The sequence below is a fragment of the Mustelus asterias genome, chromosome 13 (genome assembly GCF_964213995.1).
Source record: "Mustelus asterias chromosome 13, sMusAst1.hap1.1, whole genome shotgun sequence".
NCBI classification, from domain to species: domain Eukaryota; kingdom Metazoa; phylum Chordata; class Chondrichthyes; order Carcharhiniformes; family Triakidae; genus Mustelus; species Mustelus asterias.
In genome coordinates, this window is record NC_135813.1 from 62,947,066 (window position 1) to 62,965,321 (window position 18,256).

At 41.1% G+C, this 18,256-nt stretch overlaps 1 protein-coding gene across 4 annotated transcripts in view; it reads right to left on the bottom strand.

Annotated features, from left to right (window-relative positions):
• Nucleotides 1-916: 916 nt before the first annotated feature.
• Nucleotides 917-18,256, bottom strand: part of LOC144502699 (uncharacterized) — a 44,481-nt gene continuing 27,141 nt past the window's right edge. For all 4 annotated transcript variants that reach the window (XM_078226912.1, XM_078226911.1, XM_078226913.1 and 1 more), the window contains exons 3-6: nucleotides 15,912-15,962; nucleotides 10,659-10,913; nucleotides 6,327-6,464; nucleotides 917-4,994 (exon numbers count right to left, since the gene is read on the bottom strand). In XM_078226912.1, the coding sequence (XP_078083038.1) occupies nucleotides 4,784-4,994; nucleotides 6,327-6,464; nucleotides 10,659-10,913; nucleotides 15,912-15,962 (655 nt within the window). In that variant the 3' untranslated portion in view covers nucleotides 917-4,783. The remainder of the gene's footprint in view (nucleotides 4,995-6,326; nucleotides 6,465-10,658; nucleotides 10,914-15,911; nucleotides 15,963-18,256) is intronic.

Here is an 18,256-nt window from a genome sequence, read left to right on the forward strand (position 1 = left end):
AGCATGGATTACTCCAGCTGAGACAACATTGCCTAATGGATCATGTGGTACAGTGGATATCACTGAATGCAAGTGTTTCTTTGGATGATGAAAAATCCTGATCTAACTGCATGTATCTTTTATGCAAAGGTACGTTTTGTTAGTGATAGCTTGTTGGAGAGGTGGGATGGCATAGTGGTTAGCACTGCTGCCTCTCAGCACCTGGGACCGGAGTTTGATTCCCAGCTTGAGTTCTCCCCGTGTCTGCGTGGGTTTCTTCCCACAGTCCAAAGATGTGTGGGTTAGGTGTATTGGCTATGCTAAATGCATGGGGTTATGGAGACGGCCTGGGTGGGATTGTGGATGAGGCCTTCTGCACTGTAGGATTCTATGCTTCTAGGTGTTCACTTGACATATGGTCCAGGACAAAACCTTGTCACCCAATTGGTTGATTGAGATCAAGTTTGTCCAGGCCAAATGTGGCCTGTGGAACCAGTTTTCAAAATTTCTTAAGTGGAATGAAAGATTCTGAAAGGAGCTGCTCCTCCAATTACACACCGTTCCATTTGCTGCTGATTGGTGCAAACGTGGGAAACAAACTTGTAATAATCAGCCTTGCTTAAAAATAGAGAGCACTCACACACCTGCTGCAGTGCTTCAAGGCAGCCCACCACCCTCAAGGGTAATTAGGAATGGCAATAGATGCTGGCCTAGCCAGCAACAACACCCATTCCACTGCTTGTTCCTTCTAAATTGTTTGATTTTTAAAAATCTTCCAATTGTTGAGACTCCCCAAGCAGCAATACACTCCTGCGGGACTCCCACAGCTGGCCCACTCTTCAGACATTTGCAGCTTCTCATGCCCCTCTGCTTGCTCTCAAAAGTGTGGTTCTCAGTACTGTATAACAGATCAAATAACACTAGTGCACAATTAGACTGGAGACCAGGCAGTTTATTCAGCATTAAAAATCAGGGAAACAGTAGCCATGAAGGTAAAATATCTGTACATTATGCTTCTGAACTCTGAATAAACCCAAAATTCAACACAATAAAAGAAAACGCTAGATACACAATGGTGCACTTTATTGATCAATGGGCACTGCCTGAAGGCAGCATTCAGTCCTGTATGAACAGGATTGTACATTCCAACACAAGGAACTCGAGTAGCCAGTTTATCCTCTCACAAATATTGACCCATACCTTAAATATCAGTCTCATTTAACCCAATCTCAGTTACTTAATTTAGACAAATTTAATAAACAGAATGGCACCTTTGGTATACTGGTAGCTTACCAATAGATCTCAAGTCTAATTTTTTTTAAATGAGCAGAGTCAGACAGGTGGAAATCCCGTCATCTACTGCTATTGCAAACTCAGAGAACCTTAAACAGTCCTCATAGAAATGCCTCTTAATATTTGTAACTAAGTACAAACTTCAGAAGGACGTCTGCTTGAAGAATTCTAGAATAACCATGAAAAACATTATAATTCCTCAGAGTCTATTGAGCCTGAAGTCAGCTATACAAAAACCACCCTTTTATCAACGATAAATTAAAGAACTCTACTTTCTGCCCAATCACACTTTGTTCTTTCATTCAACTATCACTTTTAAGTAAAAGCTTTAAAAACTGAAATTCTTAATTCTAGGAGTATAGAATTATAAAGCAACAAATAAATGCACTTCAACTTGTGCAACTGGGGGCTGCGTCAATTCAGTATCAAAATAAATACATTTTTGTGAAGCAACATGCTTCATATTTACAAAAGAAACTTATCTATACTGTTTACTTTCTTGGTCACTGTAAAGGCTGGAGGGTAGAATCCTGTACCTATCAGATTACTTCCTGTGGTAGAACATGACAAGGAAGAACACAAAGATATTAGGAGAGAAGTTGATAAGCAAAAGAGGAGCTAATAAATTAAAGCCAAATAGTAAAACATTCTACAGTCAAATAAATTAAAAAAACACACAACCAGAAAGGCATTAAAGGACGGACAGGGTAAAATCAGAGGCAGTGAGAGTGGCAGAAATATTACTTTGCTTCAGTATTTAGACGGGATACAGAACAGGTTCAGTGGCATGGGCAGAGATCAGAAATTATATAACTGCATTTTGATAACAGGAAAAAGATTGAACTAATAAAGTCAAAGAGGGTAAACCCCAGTTTGGACGGATTATAGCTGTGCATTTAAAAGAATCTAATGAGATACTCAAGGCACTATTGCACATATTTAATAATTCATTATAAAAAGGTGTATTGCCAGAGAACTGGTTGACAGCTAACATTATACTATATTTCAGAAAGGAGATAGAATGTGTCCCAGGAACTATAGACTAGTCATCTTACCATGAATGAAAAGTAATGCAATCCCTGCTTAAAAATAATTAGAAAAAACATCTAGAAACCAAAACATAATATTGACACAAAGGATTTCAAAAGAGCAAGTATTTTTTGACCAACCTCATTAAACTACTTGAAGTAGTAACAGAGAATAGACAGGGGTAATGCAGTAGATGCAATTTATCCAACATTTCGAACAGTCTTCGCTAAATTACCACAATGTCTATATTGACATGAGGAGAATGAGGAGTCGGGGCACATGTAAAAGAATCAATAGTTATCTGGTTTCATGACAGAGCGGACAGTGCAAAGGATACTATTCCAAGTGGTAGATGGCAAAAAGTGGAGTCCCAGAAGCATCAATACAGGGACCACTGTTGTTCACAATTTTTATTAATTTAAACTTCATCCACTGATTGAATCAAATGTTTGTCGGTTGGCAGGGAAATGAAATATTGAGGAGCATGAAGAAATTACAAAACAATAATAAATTTGTAGCATAGGCATGTAATGGAAAAATTAATTTCACAGATAAGTGAGAGATTTTATAATTTGGAAAGACAAATGAGGTCATAAGATGCTTTGAAGATATGAATCTAAATGGGCTACGGTAACTAAGGGATCTCAAAGTAAAAATACACAAATCACAAAGTGGCAGGCCAGATTAATCAGGCCATAGAAAAAGCAACAAGGGTCAGCTCTGGAGGCAATGAATAGAAAAGCAAAGTAGCAATGCTGCATTTGTGTCAAACCTTGGTTAGACCACATTTTCTGTAGTGTATACAGTCTGGTCACCATGTCATTTTCGGATCCTGATTTTGGCACTTTAATGGTTGTAAACAGGGCTCTACTTGTTTGTGCTGAAACTAAATGAGGCAATGGTTAAAAAAAAAAATCAGACACGATGCTTGTATCCTCACAGCTATTAGAGGGGTGCATTGCCCATTTTCAAGCAGAGGAAATACGGGCCAACAACAGCTAATCTTCAACAAGCCACCATTATATTGAGCAGGGAGACAATCTCCTCCCCTTCATGGTCCTGGGGTGTTGACCCTAATCCTCTAATACACCAGTGCCTTTGTCTTACATTAATAGAGGCAACAAAACCCTGGGTTAATCCCAAAGTCATGTTTTATCAAAAAGCTACACAAGTGCTTGCATCAAGCCAAAAATCAGAATGAGGCAAGTTAGAATGAGTAACTGATTTTGAGAAGTTGATCAGCCGTGATCAGATTGAATAGCAACACAAGTTTATGGGGATGACTGGCCTATTCTTCCATCTATCTCCAGGAGGGAGATATCTCCACAAGATAAAGGCTGGAATTTTCTGGCCATTCATGCTGGTGAGAGTCTCTGGTCTGCTGGCATGAGGTGGCTTCAATGGGAATTTCCACTGAGAGCGGCAGTTTGTAGCCAGAGATGATCCCTCTGGCTACAAACAGCTCGCTATCTTCCACCACCGAGAAAACTGCTGAGGGGAGGCCAGAGAATCCAACCCAAAAACAAAATGAATTTAGACCCATTAGTTTGTAAGACTGATAAGATCGGCTTTACAATGAAAGTGATATGTTCATAGCACCGCATTGACAAGTCTGTAAATACCAGTTTCAAGACAACTAAAATTTACTAAGAGAAAGAATCAGAGTGAGCTCGGCCTAGCCATTTAAATTAGGCTGCCATTTTCATTTCATCTGTTGGTACAAGGATGGAGTGACGTTCAGATTTCCCACAGCATTGCTGTCATAAGGGACAGGTGTCAAAAGAAACTGTGGTTTACAAAGACCTGTCTGCACAAAAAGACTAAATAAATTATATGACATCGATTTCTCTTTTGTGTAAGGTTTTTTTTGCATTTACATCAATTGCTCTGAAGGATTCTCTTTGGATTTTCTTCCCACTTGTCAAAAACCATAGTGCAGGAAAACCAATCTTTATCATGAATTTGCTATTAGCAAGTGACAGTTCAATATTAAACATTTCCACTTAATGTTAAGAGCAGTGAAAAAAATACCTTTCCTGTATAGCCATACACTGTACAAATCTTGTGGCCATGACTTGGAATGTTTCTCCCAATTTCCTATCACACCGTGGATTAAATAGAAACAAAAACAATCTGCATCTCAGGTGCATTATAAACTAGGGCACTTATTCCTCTGCCCACAAGCACATCAGCTTCTAAAAAAAAGCTGATTATTTCACAGGTGAGATCAATTGACTGCAAAGAACATGCTTACAAAAATATAAAGGCTACCTACCCCATGTGCAGTCACTACACAAACACTGTACAAGATTGTAGCAATGTTCAGAATTTGGTTTATGCGAGAACAGTGGAGGCATCAAACTTTCAAAATATCAATTTAAAAAGCTTCAAAACTTGAACAGAAAGTACTCCACACCCTGCCATGAACGATTTTTGCAAGTCAGAATGCTTTTACCCCACAAGTCTGTGCTGCAAGCTGTTCCTAAAGTTCCATGTCCTCTTCAGGTGTGCTGGTTAGATTCATATCACCGCACATTAAGGATGAATCCAGTTTTAAGCTCTTGTTGTACACGTCAGGGTTGCACTGTGCTTGCCTATGTTTGGAGTTTATTTGCTCCGTTAAAGCTGCAAGTTTATCTGAAAGTGGCTCGCATGGGGGTCTCCACAGAACAAGTTCCATGCATGGGCGATTCCTCAGAAGATAAAAAAAAAGGACAAGTTAGAGTCTTTGAGGACAACTTGTGTAAATCAAAGCAAACCAACAAGCCTTGGTATTCGATTTTCAAAGCAGAATCACAGACCATTTACATTAGTTTGTTCACTCCTGGTGACAATACTTGCAGCGTACATCTGGAATTGTTTCCCCAGGGTAAAACTACAAACAGAAAAACTAACTTCTGCACATGCCAAGATAATGTCAGCAGTTCTGTTGTTGGTCTCTACTGACAGGAAAGAACCAGAATTGAAAAGGAAAACTTCAGTCTCTCAGCTTCATTCACGCAATGAAGACTATTCCAATTAACTGAAATCCACTACGATAAGAGTGTACTAGCCTGACACCATAGTCATTACATGAAAACAAGCTGCTGTTTGCATTGGGAACATAGAAAATCAGCAAGACATTTCTAGCTAGTGAAACACGTGGGGGGCGATTCTCCCAAAAACTTCTAAGCGTCAAATTCACGTAAAAATGAGTAAATCCCGCTATTTCTTTTCAACGGGAGTTTCAAAATGAATTTCCCATACTCTGTGCACTGCAGAGTGCACTAGCGTGATTCACACAAAAAATCTGGGGGCAGGCCTATTCCCGCAGGAGAGGCCGGCAGCATAGCACAGAGGGCCGCTACACATGTGCCAATCTGTCGAGATACTAAAATAACTTACAGAACAAATAGACAGGGAAAGTACTTATTTTCCAACAAATTTTTATTTGATAATAGCACAAGAGAGTGCAATGTCTCAGTACACATTCAAATGCAATAGCCACCGCAAATAAAAAAAACATTCCTCAGTTATCTGCTGTTCTCAAGCGAATTAAATAGCTCTTCCCTCTGAAACCTTAAATACCAAAATTTTCATATTTAACTCTAAATATGATTAAGTTACTTTCTCCAGTTAGATAAGCGTCTTTCAGTAACCAGCACCCAGTGAAGTACGAGTTACATCCAGCGTAAATCTTTGCTCCCACCTCAATAAAAAGACAAAGCCCAAGTCCCATGAACATTTCTGATCCTCAGACTAACTACCCTTTGGATTCATAGCATGACTTCTGATTTGGATATTTTGTTCTGTGGAATGATCCAGACATACGTCATTCAGGACTTTTATGGGGAGGGTACCCCTACCTCAGAGCCCATAGTGCCACGTAACCTCTTACACAAATAGCTAGTGTGGGGTAAAGATGGATCAAAGTGACACTGCAGTCTTCATTTGAAGAAAAAACAAACATTGCCAACTATTCCCAATTCCCCACTTTCAGAATCCTGTAAATGCCGGGCACTGGAGAAAACTTAGATCATACTTACAGGGATTCCATTATTTTACGAGGCAGAATTTCTTCCAGACCAGGCCTCAGTTCTTCTCGGAGCGAGTCAGACAAGACTAGTACAGGCATGCCCGAAATCTCAATTCCATCAGCTTCTGAATCATCTCCTTCAATAAGCCTGAGGAGTGGAAAAAATATTAACATTAATTGAATAAAGAACAGAGTCTCACTGAATCCCCATCAAGGTGGTGAGGGCTACAATTGCAATCATTAGCAACCACTAGCAACTTCAACCTGGCTACCTGCAACGCGGCAGCGGCACTTACAACTTACAGAATGAAGATTACAAATCCTGTGGTTTCTAAAATGAAGTTCTAGGTATTAAACAATTGGGATTCAAACAAATATTGGGCCAAAACCTGTCTGATTAAAATCAGTAACCTAACTTCCCATCAGGTATTGGACTAAAATAATATAACTCAACCTTGAAAACAATACCTCTCTTTCAAGATGGGATCTGAATATCCAAGAATATGCGTCCTATCGAAAGGGCAGGCAGGTGGGTAGAGGAGGCAGGGTTGCCTTGTTGGTAAGAAACAAAATTAAATCATTAGCAAGAAGTGATATAGGGTTGGACAGCGTAGAATCTGTGTGGGTAGAGTTGAGGAATCGCAAAGGGAAAAAAACCCTGATGAGAGTTAAGTACAGGCCCCCTAGTAGCAGTCAGGATGTGGGGCAGAAAATAAATCAGGAAACAAAAAAGGCATGCAAGAAAGGCAATATTACAGTAATCATGGTGGACTGGGAAAATCAAATTGGTAGCAGATCCCAAGATAAGAATTTGTGGAATGTCTACAGGATGGTTTTTTGGAGCAGCTTATGACAGAGTCCACTTGGGGGCAGGCACTTCTGGATCTGGTGATGTGTAATGACAGTAAGAGTTTTAACAACACCAGGTTAAAGTCCAACAGGTTTATTTGGTAGAAAATACCATTAGCTTTCGGAGCGCTGCTCCTTCGTCAGATGGAGTGGAAATGTGCTCTCAAACAGGGCACAGAGACACAAAATCAAGTTACAGAATACTGATTAGAATGCGAATCCCTACAGCCAACCAGATCTTAAAGATACAGACAATGTGGGTGGAGGGAGCATTAAGCACAGGTTAAAGAGGCAGACTTGATCAGGGAACTTAAGGTGAAGGAACCCCTAGGGGGCAGTGACCACAATATGATAGAATTCACCTTGCAGTTTGAGAGATGTTGGAATTGGATATAACGGTGCTACAATTGAGTAAAGGAAACTACAAGGCCATGGAGGGAGGAACTGACCAGATTTGATTGGAAGGGAGCCTAGCAGGGAAGACTGTGGAACAAAAGTGGCAGGAGGTTTTGGAGATAATTCAAAGGCACAACATAAATTCATTCCAAGGAAAAGGAAGCATGTTAAGGGGAGGACGAGGCAACCATAGCTGACGAGGGAAGTCAGAGGTAGCATAAAAGCAAAGGAAAGAGCATATCCATGAGGCAAGGAATAGTGGGAAGCCAGAGGTTTGGGAAGCCTTTAAAAGCAAGCAGAGGACAACTAAAAAAAAAAATAAGAGTGGAGAAGATGAAATATGAGGGTAAGCTAGCTAGTAGGAGAAAAGAAGATTGCACGAGTTTTTTTAGATATACAAAAGATAAGAGAGAGGCAAGAATGGACATTGGACTGCCGGAAAAATAGTAACGGGGGACAAAGAAAAGGCAGAGGAACTAAATGAGTACTTCGTATCAGTCTTCACGGTGGAAGACACCAGGAATATGCCAGAACTTCAAGAGAGTCAGGGGGCAGAGGTAAATGTAGTGGCCATCACTAAGGAGAAGGTGCTAGGGAAGCTGAAAGGTCTGAAGGTGGATAAATCACCCGGACCAGATGGACTACACCCCAGGGTTCTGAAGAAGATAGCTGTGGAGATTGTGGAGGCATTGGTGGTGATCTTTCAGGAATCACTAGAGTCAGGGAAGGTCCCAGAGGACTGGAAAAAGGTTAATGTAACATGCCTGCTTAAGAAGGGAGGGAGGCAGAAGATGGGAAATTATAGGCCTGTTAGCCTGACCTTGGTCATGGATAAGATCTTGGAGTCCATTATTAAGGATGAAATTCCAGAGTACTTGGAAATGCACGGTAAAATAGAGCTGAGTCAGCACAGCTTTGTCAAAGAGAGGTTATGTCTGACAAATCTGTTAGAATTCTTTGAGGAGGTAATGAAGAAATTAGACAAAGGAGTCCCAGTGGACGTGATTTATTTGGATTTCCTGAAAGCCTTTGACAAGGTGCCTTACAGGAGGCTGCTAAATAAGCTAAGAGCCAATGGTATTACAGGCAAGGTACTGGCATGGATAGAAGATCGGCTGACAGACAGAAGGCAGAGAGTGGGGATAAGTGGGTCCCTTTCAGGATGGCAACCGGCGACTAATGGTGTTCCACAGCGGTCATTGTTGGGACCACAACATTTCACTATATGCATTCATGATTTGGAAGATGGAATGGAGGGCATGGTTGCTACACTTGCGGATGATACCAAGATATGTAGAGGGACAGGTAGTGTTGAGGAAGCGGGGAGGCTGCAGAATGACTTGGACAGGCTAGGAGAGTAGGCAAAGAAGTGGCAGATGGAATACAATGTGGGAAAGTGAGGTTATGCACTTTGGTAGGAAGAATAGAGGCATAGACTATTTTCTAAATGGGGAAAGGCTTTGGAAATCTGAAGCACAAAGGGACTTGGGAGTCCTGGTTCAGAGATCTCTTGAGGTTAACATGCAGGTTCAGTTGGCAGTTAGGAAGGCAAATTCAATGTTAGCATTTATATCGAGAGGGCTAGAATACAAGAGTAGGGATGTACTGCTGAGGCTGTAAAAGGCTCTGGTCAGACCCCATTTGGAATATTGAGAGTAGTTTTGGGCCCCATACCCAAGGAAGGATGTGCTGATCTTGGAGGGAGTCCAGAGAACATTCACAAGAATGATCCCAGGAATGAAGGGTTTGTCTTATGAGGAGCGGTTGTGGAGTCTGAGTCTATTCTCGATGGAGTTTAGAAGGATGAGGGGGGAATCTAATTGAAACTTACAGAATACTGAGAGGCCTCGATAGAATGGACGTGGAGAGGATGTTTCCACTAGTGGGAGAGACTAGAACTTGAGGGCACAACCTCAGAGTGAAGGGATGCTCCTTTAAAACTGGGATGATCAGGAGGAATTTCTTTCACCAGAGGGTGGTGAATCTGTGGAACTCATTGCCACACAGGGCTGTGGAGGCCAGGTCATTGAGTGCCTTTCAGACAAAGATAGAAAGGTTCTCGATCAATAAAGGGATCAAAGGTTATGGGGAAAAGGCAGGAGAACGGGGATGAGAATCATATCTGCCATGATTGAATGGCAGAGCAGACTTGATGGGCCGAATGGCCTAATTCTGCTCCTACATCTTATGGTCTAAAAGGCTCAGGACTGAATATGCCACTTGCTTAACGTGTCCCATCATTTTGTCTTTCACATTCTGCAACACTTAAGTATTTGATGTTTAATATATTGAAGTGGATAATTCTTTGACAGATCTGCAACATGTCTTTAGTCAGCATCCTCTCAACTCCTAAGTAACAAAGTCAGCAAATTCTCTTGGGCCTTGACGATCACTACCTTGTTCTCCTCAGGAAACATATTTAACCACTTCACGTTTCACTTTCAGATCCTTATATTAACATAAACCCTTTTAAAAAAGAAAGAGTCAACAGCAATTAATAGAAGATTAAAAACTCCTTAGGGTTAACCACTGCCACAATACACAGCAGTCCACTGCAGAATTATTTTTTTATAAGCATCAGATATTCAAATATCAGCTGGTCAAACTATGGTTTATTATCTTATGAACATACCAGCGGGAATCAACATTTGTATTTTTCCTCTGTCCCTGCCCCACCCTGCAAAATTGTCTAATTTTCCTCCTATTTGTTCTTGCCTCAGATCTTTACCCTGGTTATAGATTTTGGAATCCTATTGTGAAGGTTGATAAGACCTCAAGCCTGTCTATTACTGATACAATCTTCTTCATAGTACAAGCGAGTCTGTTCACCAATTCTACTTTCTAAACCTCTTTCTCAAATAGCACGGCCGCTTCAAAAAGTATGTTAAGTATGGAGAGTAGGGGACAGGCTCAGGCCGCCAATAATCTCCCATACTATTATTGGTAGCCAGCAAAATCATAGAAACCCTACAGTGCAGAAGGAGGCCATTTGTCCCATTGAGCCTGCACCGACCACAATCCCACCCAGGCCATATCCCCGTAACACCACATATTTACCCTGTTAATCCCCCAGGCTAAGTTTGGCAGAATTTCCTACCGATTTTCAATTTCCTTTAATCTCTGCAGTCCCTCTTCACTTGGATCCGGTTTCATTTCCATACAGGTTGCGTCATTCTCGATCACCCTAAATTCCTGTGAGCTAGGTCCAATCTGCCAAGAAGTGGAGGCAACATCAGATAACACATTTTCCTGTGGGTATGGAGTGCAAGACCAGGAGCTGCGTGAAACATTTACTGAAGTCATCAGGCAGTCCAGCATCTTCTCAGTTAGACGTTTCTTTCGAGCAGGAGCACTGGGAGAGAGTTGGAGCAAATATCAATCCACAAATATCAGCAGCATATTTTATTTAAGGCAGAACATCATTTATTCTTGATTCTCAGTTACCAACAATGAGGCTAAAAGCTCATTTCCAAGCTGTGTAGTTTAGTGCTGCAGCAAGATAATTACCACCCCCCAAACTCATACAAAAGTTTTGAGTTACCTAATCTCAACTAAGGTAGCAGTTGGGACAGCTACAATTGATCCAGGTAGGAGATGCAGAAATTTAAGATTCCAGCTAAGGCTTCTATTCTATTCCACTGTGTAAATGTCGGGTGAGAACAGACTAAACTCCACAATGAAGAGAAAAGGAGAAAATCATGCAGAGATGGCAATGGGGGAGTGGGGTTTTAAATAATCTACTTTTCTGCTTTGGGAGAATGAGGTGGGTCAAGTCAATCAGTTATCAGTCAGAGGATTTTTGGCTTAGATTACCCATGGAAAACAATAAAGATCAATCAAAAATAATAATACTAAATTGGAGAAAAGACAGTTTTAGGGCAGCACAGTGGCAGGCACTGCAGAATCACAGCGCCAGGGACCCAGGTTCAATTCCCGGCTTGGGTCACTGTGCAGAGTCTTCGTGGGTTTCCTCCGGGTGCTCTGGATTCCTCCCACAGTCCAAAAGACATGCTGGTTAGGTTCATTGGCCATGCTAAATTCTCCTCCAGTGTATCCGAACAGGTGCCAGAGTGTAGCGACAAGGGGATTTTCACAGTAACTTCATTGCAGTGTTAATGTAAGCCTACTTGTGACACTAACTTTAAACTTTCAGTAGGGTCAGAACAAATCTGACCCAAGTAAATTGGAAACTGCAAAAAGCATTAGTGAGACCACGCCGAAAGTAATGCACACAGTTTTGGTCTCCTTATTTAAGAACTTGCATTGGAGGCAGCTGAGAGAAGATTCTCTAAGTTGATACCGGGGATGAAGTAGTTTGCTTATGAAGAAAGATTCAACTGGTTAGCTCTATACTCGTTGGAGTTTGGGAGAACGAGAGAAGATTTGTTGAAACATGCATGATTCTGAGGACAGGGTAGATGCAGAGAGATTCTCTCATGGAGAAATCTAGACCTAGGGGGCAAAATTCCAAAGTAAGTGGTCTCCCATTTAAGATTGAGATAAGGAATTTATTTTCTGAGAGGCTTTAATCTTTGCATTTCACCAATACAGAGAACAAAGCTGTTTAATTGAATATATTCAAGACGGAGTTAGACAAATTTTTGATCTACAAGGGAGTCAAAGGCAATGGGGGCAAGCCAGGAAAATGGAGTAAAAGCCACAATTCAACCATGATCGTATTGAATGGCAAAACAGATTTAAGGAGCCAAATAGCCTACTCCTAAAGTTCTTATGTAAGATTGGCAGGTCAAGTCTGCAGTGAGATAGTTTGGGTACAGTTAAAGTACATTCTCAGGAGGGGAAAGGTAGGGAAACCAAAACCAGAACTCTGTATGAAAAGAAATACAGAGTAAGATACAACAGCAGAAAAAGGATGTAAATGGCAGATAACAGGTTGATAATACAAGAAGCAGGCTGAGTATAGAAAGTTCAGAGGGGAAATCTAAAAGAAAATCAGAGACAGTAGAGACTGGCAGCTAACATACAAGAAAAAGTAAAATCTTTCATAGGCATATAAATAGTAAAAAGCTATATCAAATGGGGTGGGGCGATTACAGATCAAAAAGGAGTCTGTCTATCCATAGTCTACTCGATGAGTACATTGCATTTGTCTTTACCCAAGAGGATGATGATGCTAAAGTCATACTCTAAAAGGAGGTAGTTGAGGCACTAGATGGCCTAGGAAGAGATATTAGAAAAGTTGGTTGAACTTTAAAGTTGTTATGCTGGAAGGCACTGGATTCTTTGGATGCTGAGGGAAGTAAGAATGGAAATTGCCGAGATATTTGCTATAATCTTCCAATCCTCCTTGAGCATTGGCTGCAGAACAGGAGGACTGGAGAATTTGAGATGTTACACCTCTGCTTGAAAAATGGGTGCAAGGATAAGTTTAACAACTACAGACCAGTCAATTTTACTTCAGTGGTGAAAAAGCTTTTATATAAATGACTCGGAAAAGAGGACAGAAGGTATGGTTGCTAAATTTGCTGATGATAAAATTAAATCTAGCAAATGGAACACAATGTGGACAAAATGTGAAATAGTCCATTTTGGCAGGAAGAATAAAAGGGAAGTTTATGATCTAAATGGTGAGAAGTTGTAAAGCTCTTGAGGTGCAGAGGGATCTGGGTGTCCTAGTGCATGAATCATCAAATCCTAGTATACACATAAAGCAAGTAATTAGAAAAGTCAATAGAATGTTATCATTTATTGAGAGAGGAGTTGATTACAAAAGTAGGGAGGTTATGCTTCAGTTGTACAGGATATTGGTGAAACCTTACCACGAGTATTGTGTACAGTACTGGACTCCTTATCTAAGGAAAGATGTAAATGAATTAGAAGCAGCTCAGAAAAGTTTCACTAGGCTAACACCAGGAATTGGCAGGCTGTCTTGAGGAAAGGTTAAAGACGTTATGTTTGTATCCACTAGATTTTAGAAAAGTAAGATGCAACTTGATCAAAACCTTTAAGATCCTGAGGGGTGTTGAAGGGTGAATGTGACCTGAAACTAACTACGTCCCTCTTCACAGATGCTGTTCCTTCTTTTTTTAAAATAAGGGGTCATTCATTTAAGATGAAGAGAATTTTTTTCTCTGAGGATTGTGCGTATGTGGAACTGTCTTCCTTAGAGGGCTGTGAAAGCAGAATCTTTAAATATTTTTAAGGCAAAGCAAGATAGCTTGCTGATTTACAATGGGGTGAAAGGTTATCAAGGGTAGACAGAAATGTGGAGTTGAGGTTACAATCAGATCAGCCATGGTCTCTTGAATGGCAGAGCAGGCACGAGGGGCCTACTCCTGCTCCTAATTCTTATGGTTCATGAGACAATTATCCGGGACAAAATTAACAGCCAATTGGACAAGCATAAATTAAGTCTAGAAAGCCAGCATTGTTTTGATAGAGTTTCTTTGATAAGGTAACAGAGATGCTGGATGAGGGTAATAGTATTTACGTGATGTACATGAATTTCCAAAAGACATCTGATAAACTGCCACAGAGTGGCGAGCAAAATTGAAGACCATGGGATAAAAGGGAAAGTAATAGGAGAGAGTACTGAGAAGGTTTACCAAGATGTTGCCTGGTATGGAGGGTCTTAGCTATGAGGAGAGATTGGGTAAACTGGGGTTGTTCTCCCTGGAAAGACGGAGGATGAGGGGCGACCTAATAGAGGTGTATAAAATTATGAAGGGCATAGATAGGGTGAACAGTGGGAAGCCTTTTCCCAGGTCGGAGGTGACGAACACAAGGGGTCACGGGTTCAAGGTGAGGGGGGCAAGGTTCAACACAGATGTCAGGGGGACGTATTTTACACAGAGGGTGGTAATGCACTGCCAAGCAAGGTGATTGAGGCGGACACGCTGGGATCATTTAAGACTTATCTAGATAGCCACATGAACAGACTGGGAATAGAGGGATACAAAAGAATGGTCTCGTGGGCACATGAGCGGCGCAGGCTTGGAGGGCCGAAGGGCCTGTTCCTGTGCTGTATTGTTCTTTATATATAAAGTAGTATATATAGATGATAGTAAACTGTAGTGCTTTTAGTCATTTTTCTAACAACCTGGAGGAACGTATGTAGTGGGATTCCATAGGGTAGGTACTAGGCTTTTCATAAATCTGACACAGAACTTGGCAGTATTGTGAACTGTGAGGAGGATAGTGACAGATTTCAGGAGGATATAAACATGCAAAACGGGCAGAAATGTGGCAGATAAAATTTAACTCTGAGAAATATGAAGTGTTACATTTTGGTAGGAAGGAAAGGCATTATATTATAAAATGCCTTCAAGGTCATTGATATAGATTGTAAACAACCAAAGCCCAAGTAAAGATCCTGGCAGCATCCCATTGCTTGCAACCTGACAACCTGAAAATTATTCTTTGTTTTCTGTCTGTGAACTAATTCTCAATCCCTTTTAATATATTACCCCATTTCCATGAGCTTTAATCTTGTGTAACAACCTTATGTAGCATGGTACTGAATGCAATTCTCATTCATCTCTTGCTTCCATTTTACTTCCATTTAATCAGTATATTTCCAACATAAATTTCCGCAACATTTGCATTTCTTGCTTTTCCATTATTTACATCAATGTTTTCATTGAAGACAACGGAATAAAAACCAGACAACTTGGATTAGACAATTTAACAATATTCCACTGTGCAGCCAATTGAAGAAGTGTACAGGAAAGCAAGGATGTCATGAGTTCCAATAACCAAATTTTAAAACATAAATGGATTACAACGTCAATACAATCTTCAGGTCATTGACCTGAAACTTAAACTACTTCCAGGATTTTACGATCTCGCCCGGGTGAGGCTCGTAAAATCCTGCCCGAGGTCAACGGAAAATTCCACTCTGCAAGCCTTGCCCGTCCCAATTCCTGGGCGGGCGTGCCGATAAAATTCTGGCTACGTCTCTCTTCACAGATGCTGTTTAGCTTGCTGAGTTATTTACCAGCATTTTTTGCTTTTATTTCAGATTTCCAGCATCACCAGTTTTTGCTTTTAATTACAGAATCGCCTCTTCTTTTAAATTTTCTATTGTGTTTAATCCACTTTTACCTTGCTTTCTTTCCTATGATGGTCTCAAATTCACCTTCTCTAACACTTGCTGTTTCTTTTACTGGCGAGGTAATTATGCTATTGAGCACAACATTCACAAGATCGCAGATGGGGTACTGACATGTGGTTACCACATCACCGCTCTAGTAAACTGTGACACAAATAAAATGCAATGCTAACCGCAAGCCTAAAAATCCAATTAATGCTGTTTGCCATCCAAACTACAATTTCTAGCCTATAATCCCACAAACATAACAGAATAACCGGGCTTCATGAAGATACTCACTCATCTTCCTCTTGCTCCCGCTTGTGCTTTCTCCTGAAAAACTCATTCCTCCTGTATAAAACATAAACGGAGATTAGATAGAGGAAAACAAGAAATGATGTAAACAGCAAGAATTATTTATTTTAAATCAGCCCATTTTGAGCACAGGATTACTTAATTTGAAAAATTATATTGAAATACTACTACCTGCTTAAAAAAATGAATTTTCTATAAAATTCTAACGTGATGTTGTAGAATTCTTTGAGACTCCAAAATGCCATTGGTAAGCCAAGTCCTGAAGATCTTCAAAAACAGTTTAGTTTCGAGATACTGACATGTCACCTTCCTCTGAATGCATAAACACGCTGGTGCAGATTTTAAGTAATAGTCAGACGCATACCATTTTTAATTAGCGGGCAATGGTCACGGCACAGAATATCATATCTGCAGTTGTGCACTATTATAACCCAAGGAGCACACTGTAGATAAAAATGGCATCTCCAAGTGCAACACAACCAACAGGGGCAAACCCGGTCACTTAATGCCATCCCACTGACATCATAAAGAGTGTCATGCACAGTCACTGACCCCAATGACACAACAAGGTTCAGTGACTGGAGGTTATAAAGTGTGTTATACTGGCTTCTGAGACCATAGTGGCAAATAATCCCACTTGTGCAAAAATATACACTTGTACCCATCAACAGTCTCCATGACAACCACACCTCCTAAAGCCTTGATCCCAAACAAATCGAAGCGATGAGTACTTTTAAAAGGCTTAAGTCAGCGCAAGAGATCAAAGGTCTTCCTAAATAGAGCAGGAGACTTAACATACATAAAAAGTAGATTTCAAAAGCATCTCTGCGCCCCCAAATAATATACTTTCGTCGCCGATTTTAGATACATTAGTCAATCTCAGCATGGGAGATAGTTGGGGTAAAATGGTCGAGGTCCTAACTTCCCATGATCAAGCCACTCCATGATCTTGCTGCACTATATATTTGCAATCTTTCCTAGTCTTATAACTACTCAAGAGCAATCCATTCCTCTGATTCTGGTCTCTTCCTGATAGCAGAGCTGAACCACTTCAATCTTGCTTCCTCCCTAAACACTTTCACCCCCATCTCTCCACTTGAAATCTTTCTTAAAACTCAATAATCATTCACCACACTTGTAACTACTTCTTTCTGGCTTGGTTCCTTTACAGCCATTTGTAAAATGCCTGAGGATGTTCCTTCACATTAAGAGTGCCTTTCAAACACAATCCAGTGAATTTGTACTGGAAATGCAAGTGAAATTGTTGGGTGAGAACAAGATTGGGGGTTAGCTCCTGCAGATGAATAGACTACAAATACTCCCTGTCTTCGGCATGGACCGGTTAGGTCAAAGGGCCTGTTTCCGTGCTGTATTGCTCTATGACTCTAGATTAACAGGTGTGGGATGACTAGGGACCTGTGAAACTATTCTCCAGTCATCAGTGCTTTCAGGAGAGTGGATAAACAGGATATGAATGAGAAAAAAAACACAAGAGAAAGCAGGGTGTATCTATCGGACACATTTGCATATCTTTCTTACTCAAGGGTCAATGAACAGATTTTGGACAGTGTTGCTTTTGGTAAAACAATAAACTAAATTTCAGAAAAAGTTGAGATTTTCAGGAAAGGAACAATGGATAAACACACGCACACACGCACACGCACACACGCACTGTGAGGCAGCAATGCTGACCATTCTACCGCCTTGCCAACCCAAGGAAACAGCTTTGCAATGGCCGGGAATAGAACCCGGGCATCCTGCGTGCCAGACAAGAATTCTATCACTGAACCACCAATGCAGTTGCTGCAAATCTAAAGTTTAAAGTTTATTTATTAGTGTCACAAGTAGGCTTACATTCACACTGCAATGAAGTTACTGTGAAAATCCCCGAGTCACCACCCTCTGGCACCTGTTTGGGTTCACTGAGGGAGAATTTAGTATGGCCAATTCACCTAGCCAGTACGTCTTCAGACTGTGGGAGGAAACCGGAGCACCCAGAGGAAACCCATGCAGACACGGGGAGAACGTGAAAACTCCACACAGACAGTAACCCAAGCCAGGAATCGAACCCGGGTCCCTGGCAGCAGTGCTAACCACTGTGCCACGGTGCTGCCCCTAGCAGCGGTATGTGGTAGATAGAATGAGTGAGACAACTGGGACTAGACGCAAGGTAGGCTCACCCTCAAATTCACCAGCACATGGTCACTCACTTGTCCATGTGCAGTTGCATGCTCGCTCCCGCACCCACAGTTGCATGCACTCGTGCCCACGCGTGTCCGCAGTCACACGCGCACAGTCTCCTCCCTGATTCCACTGAAATAGAAAAAACC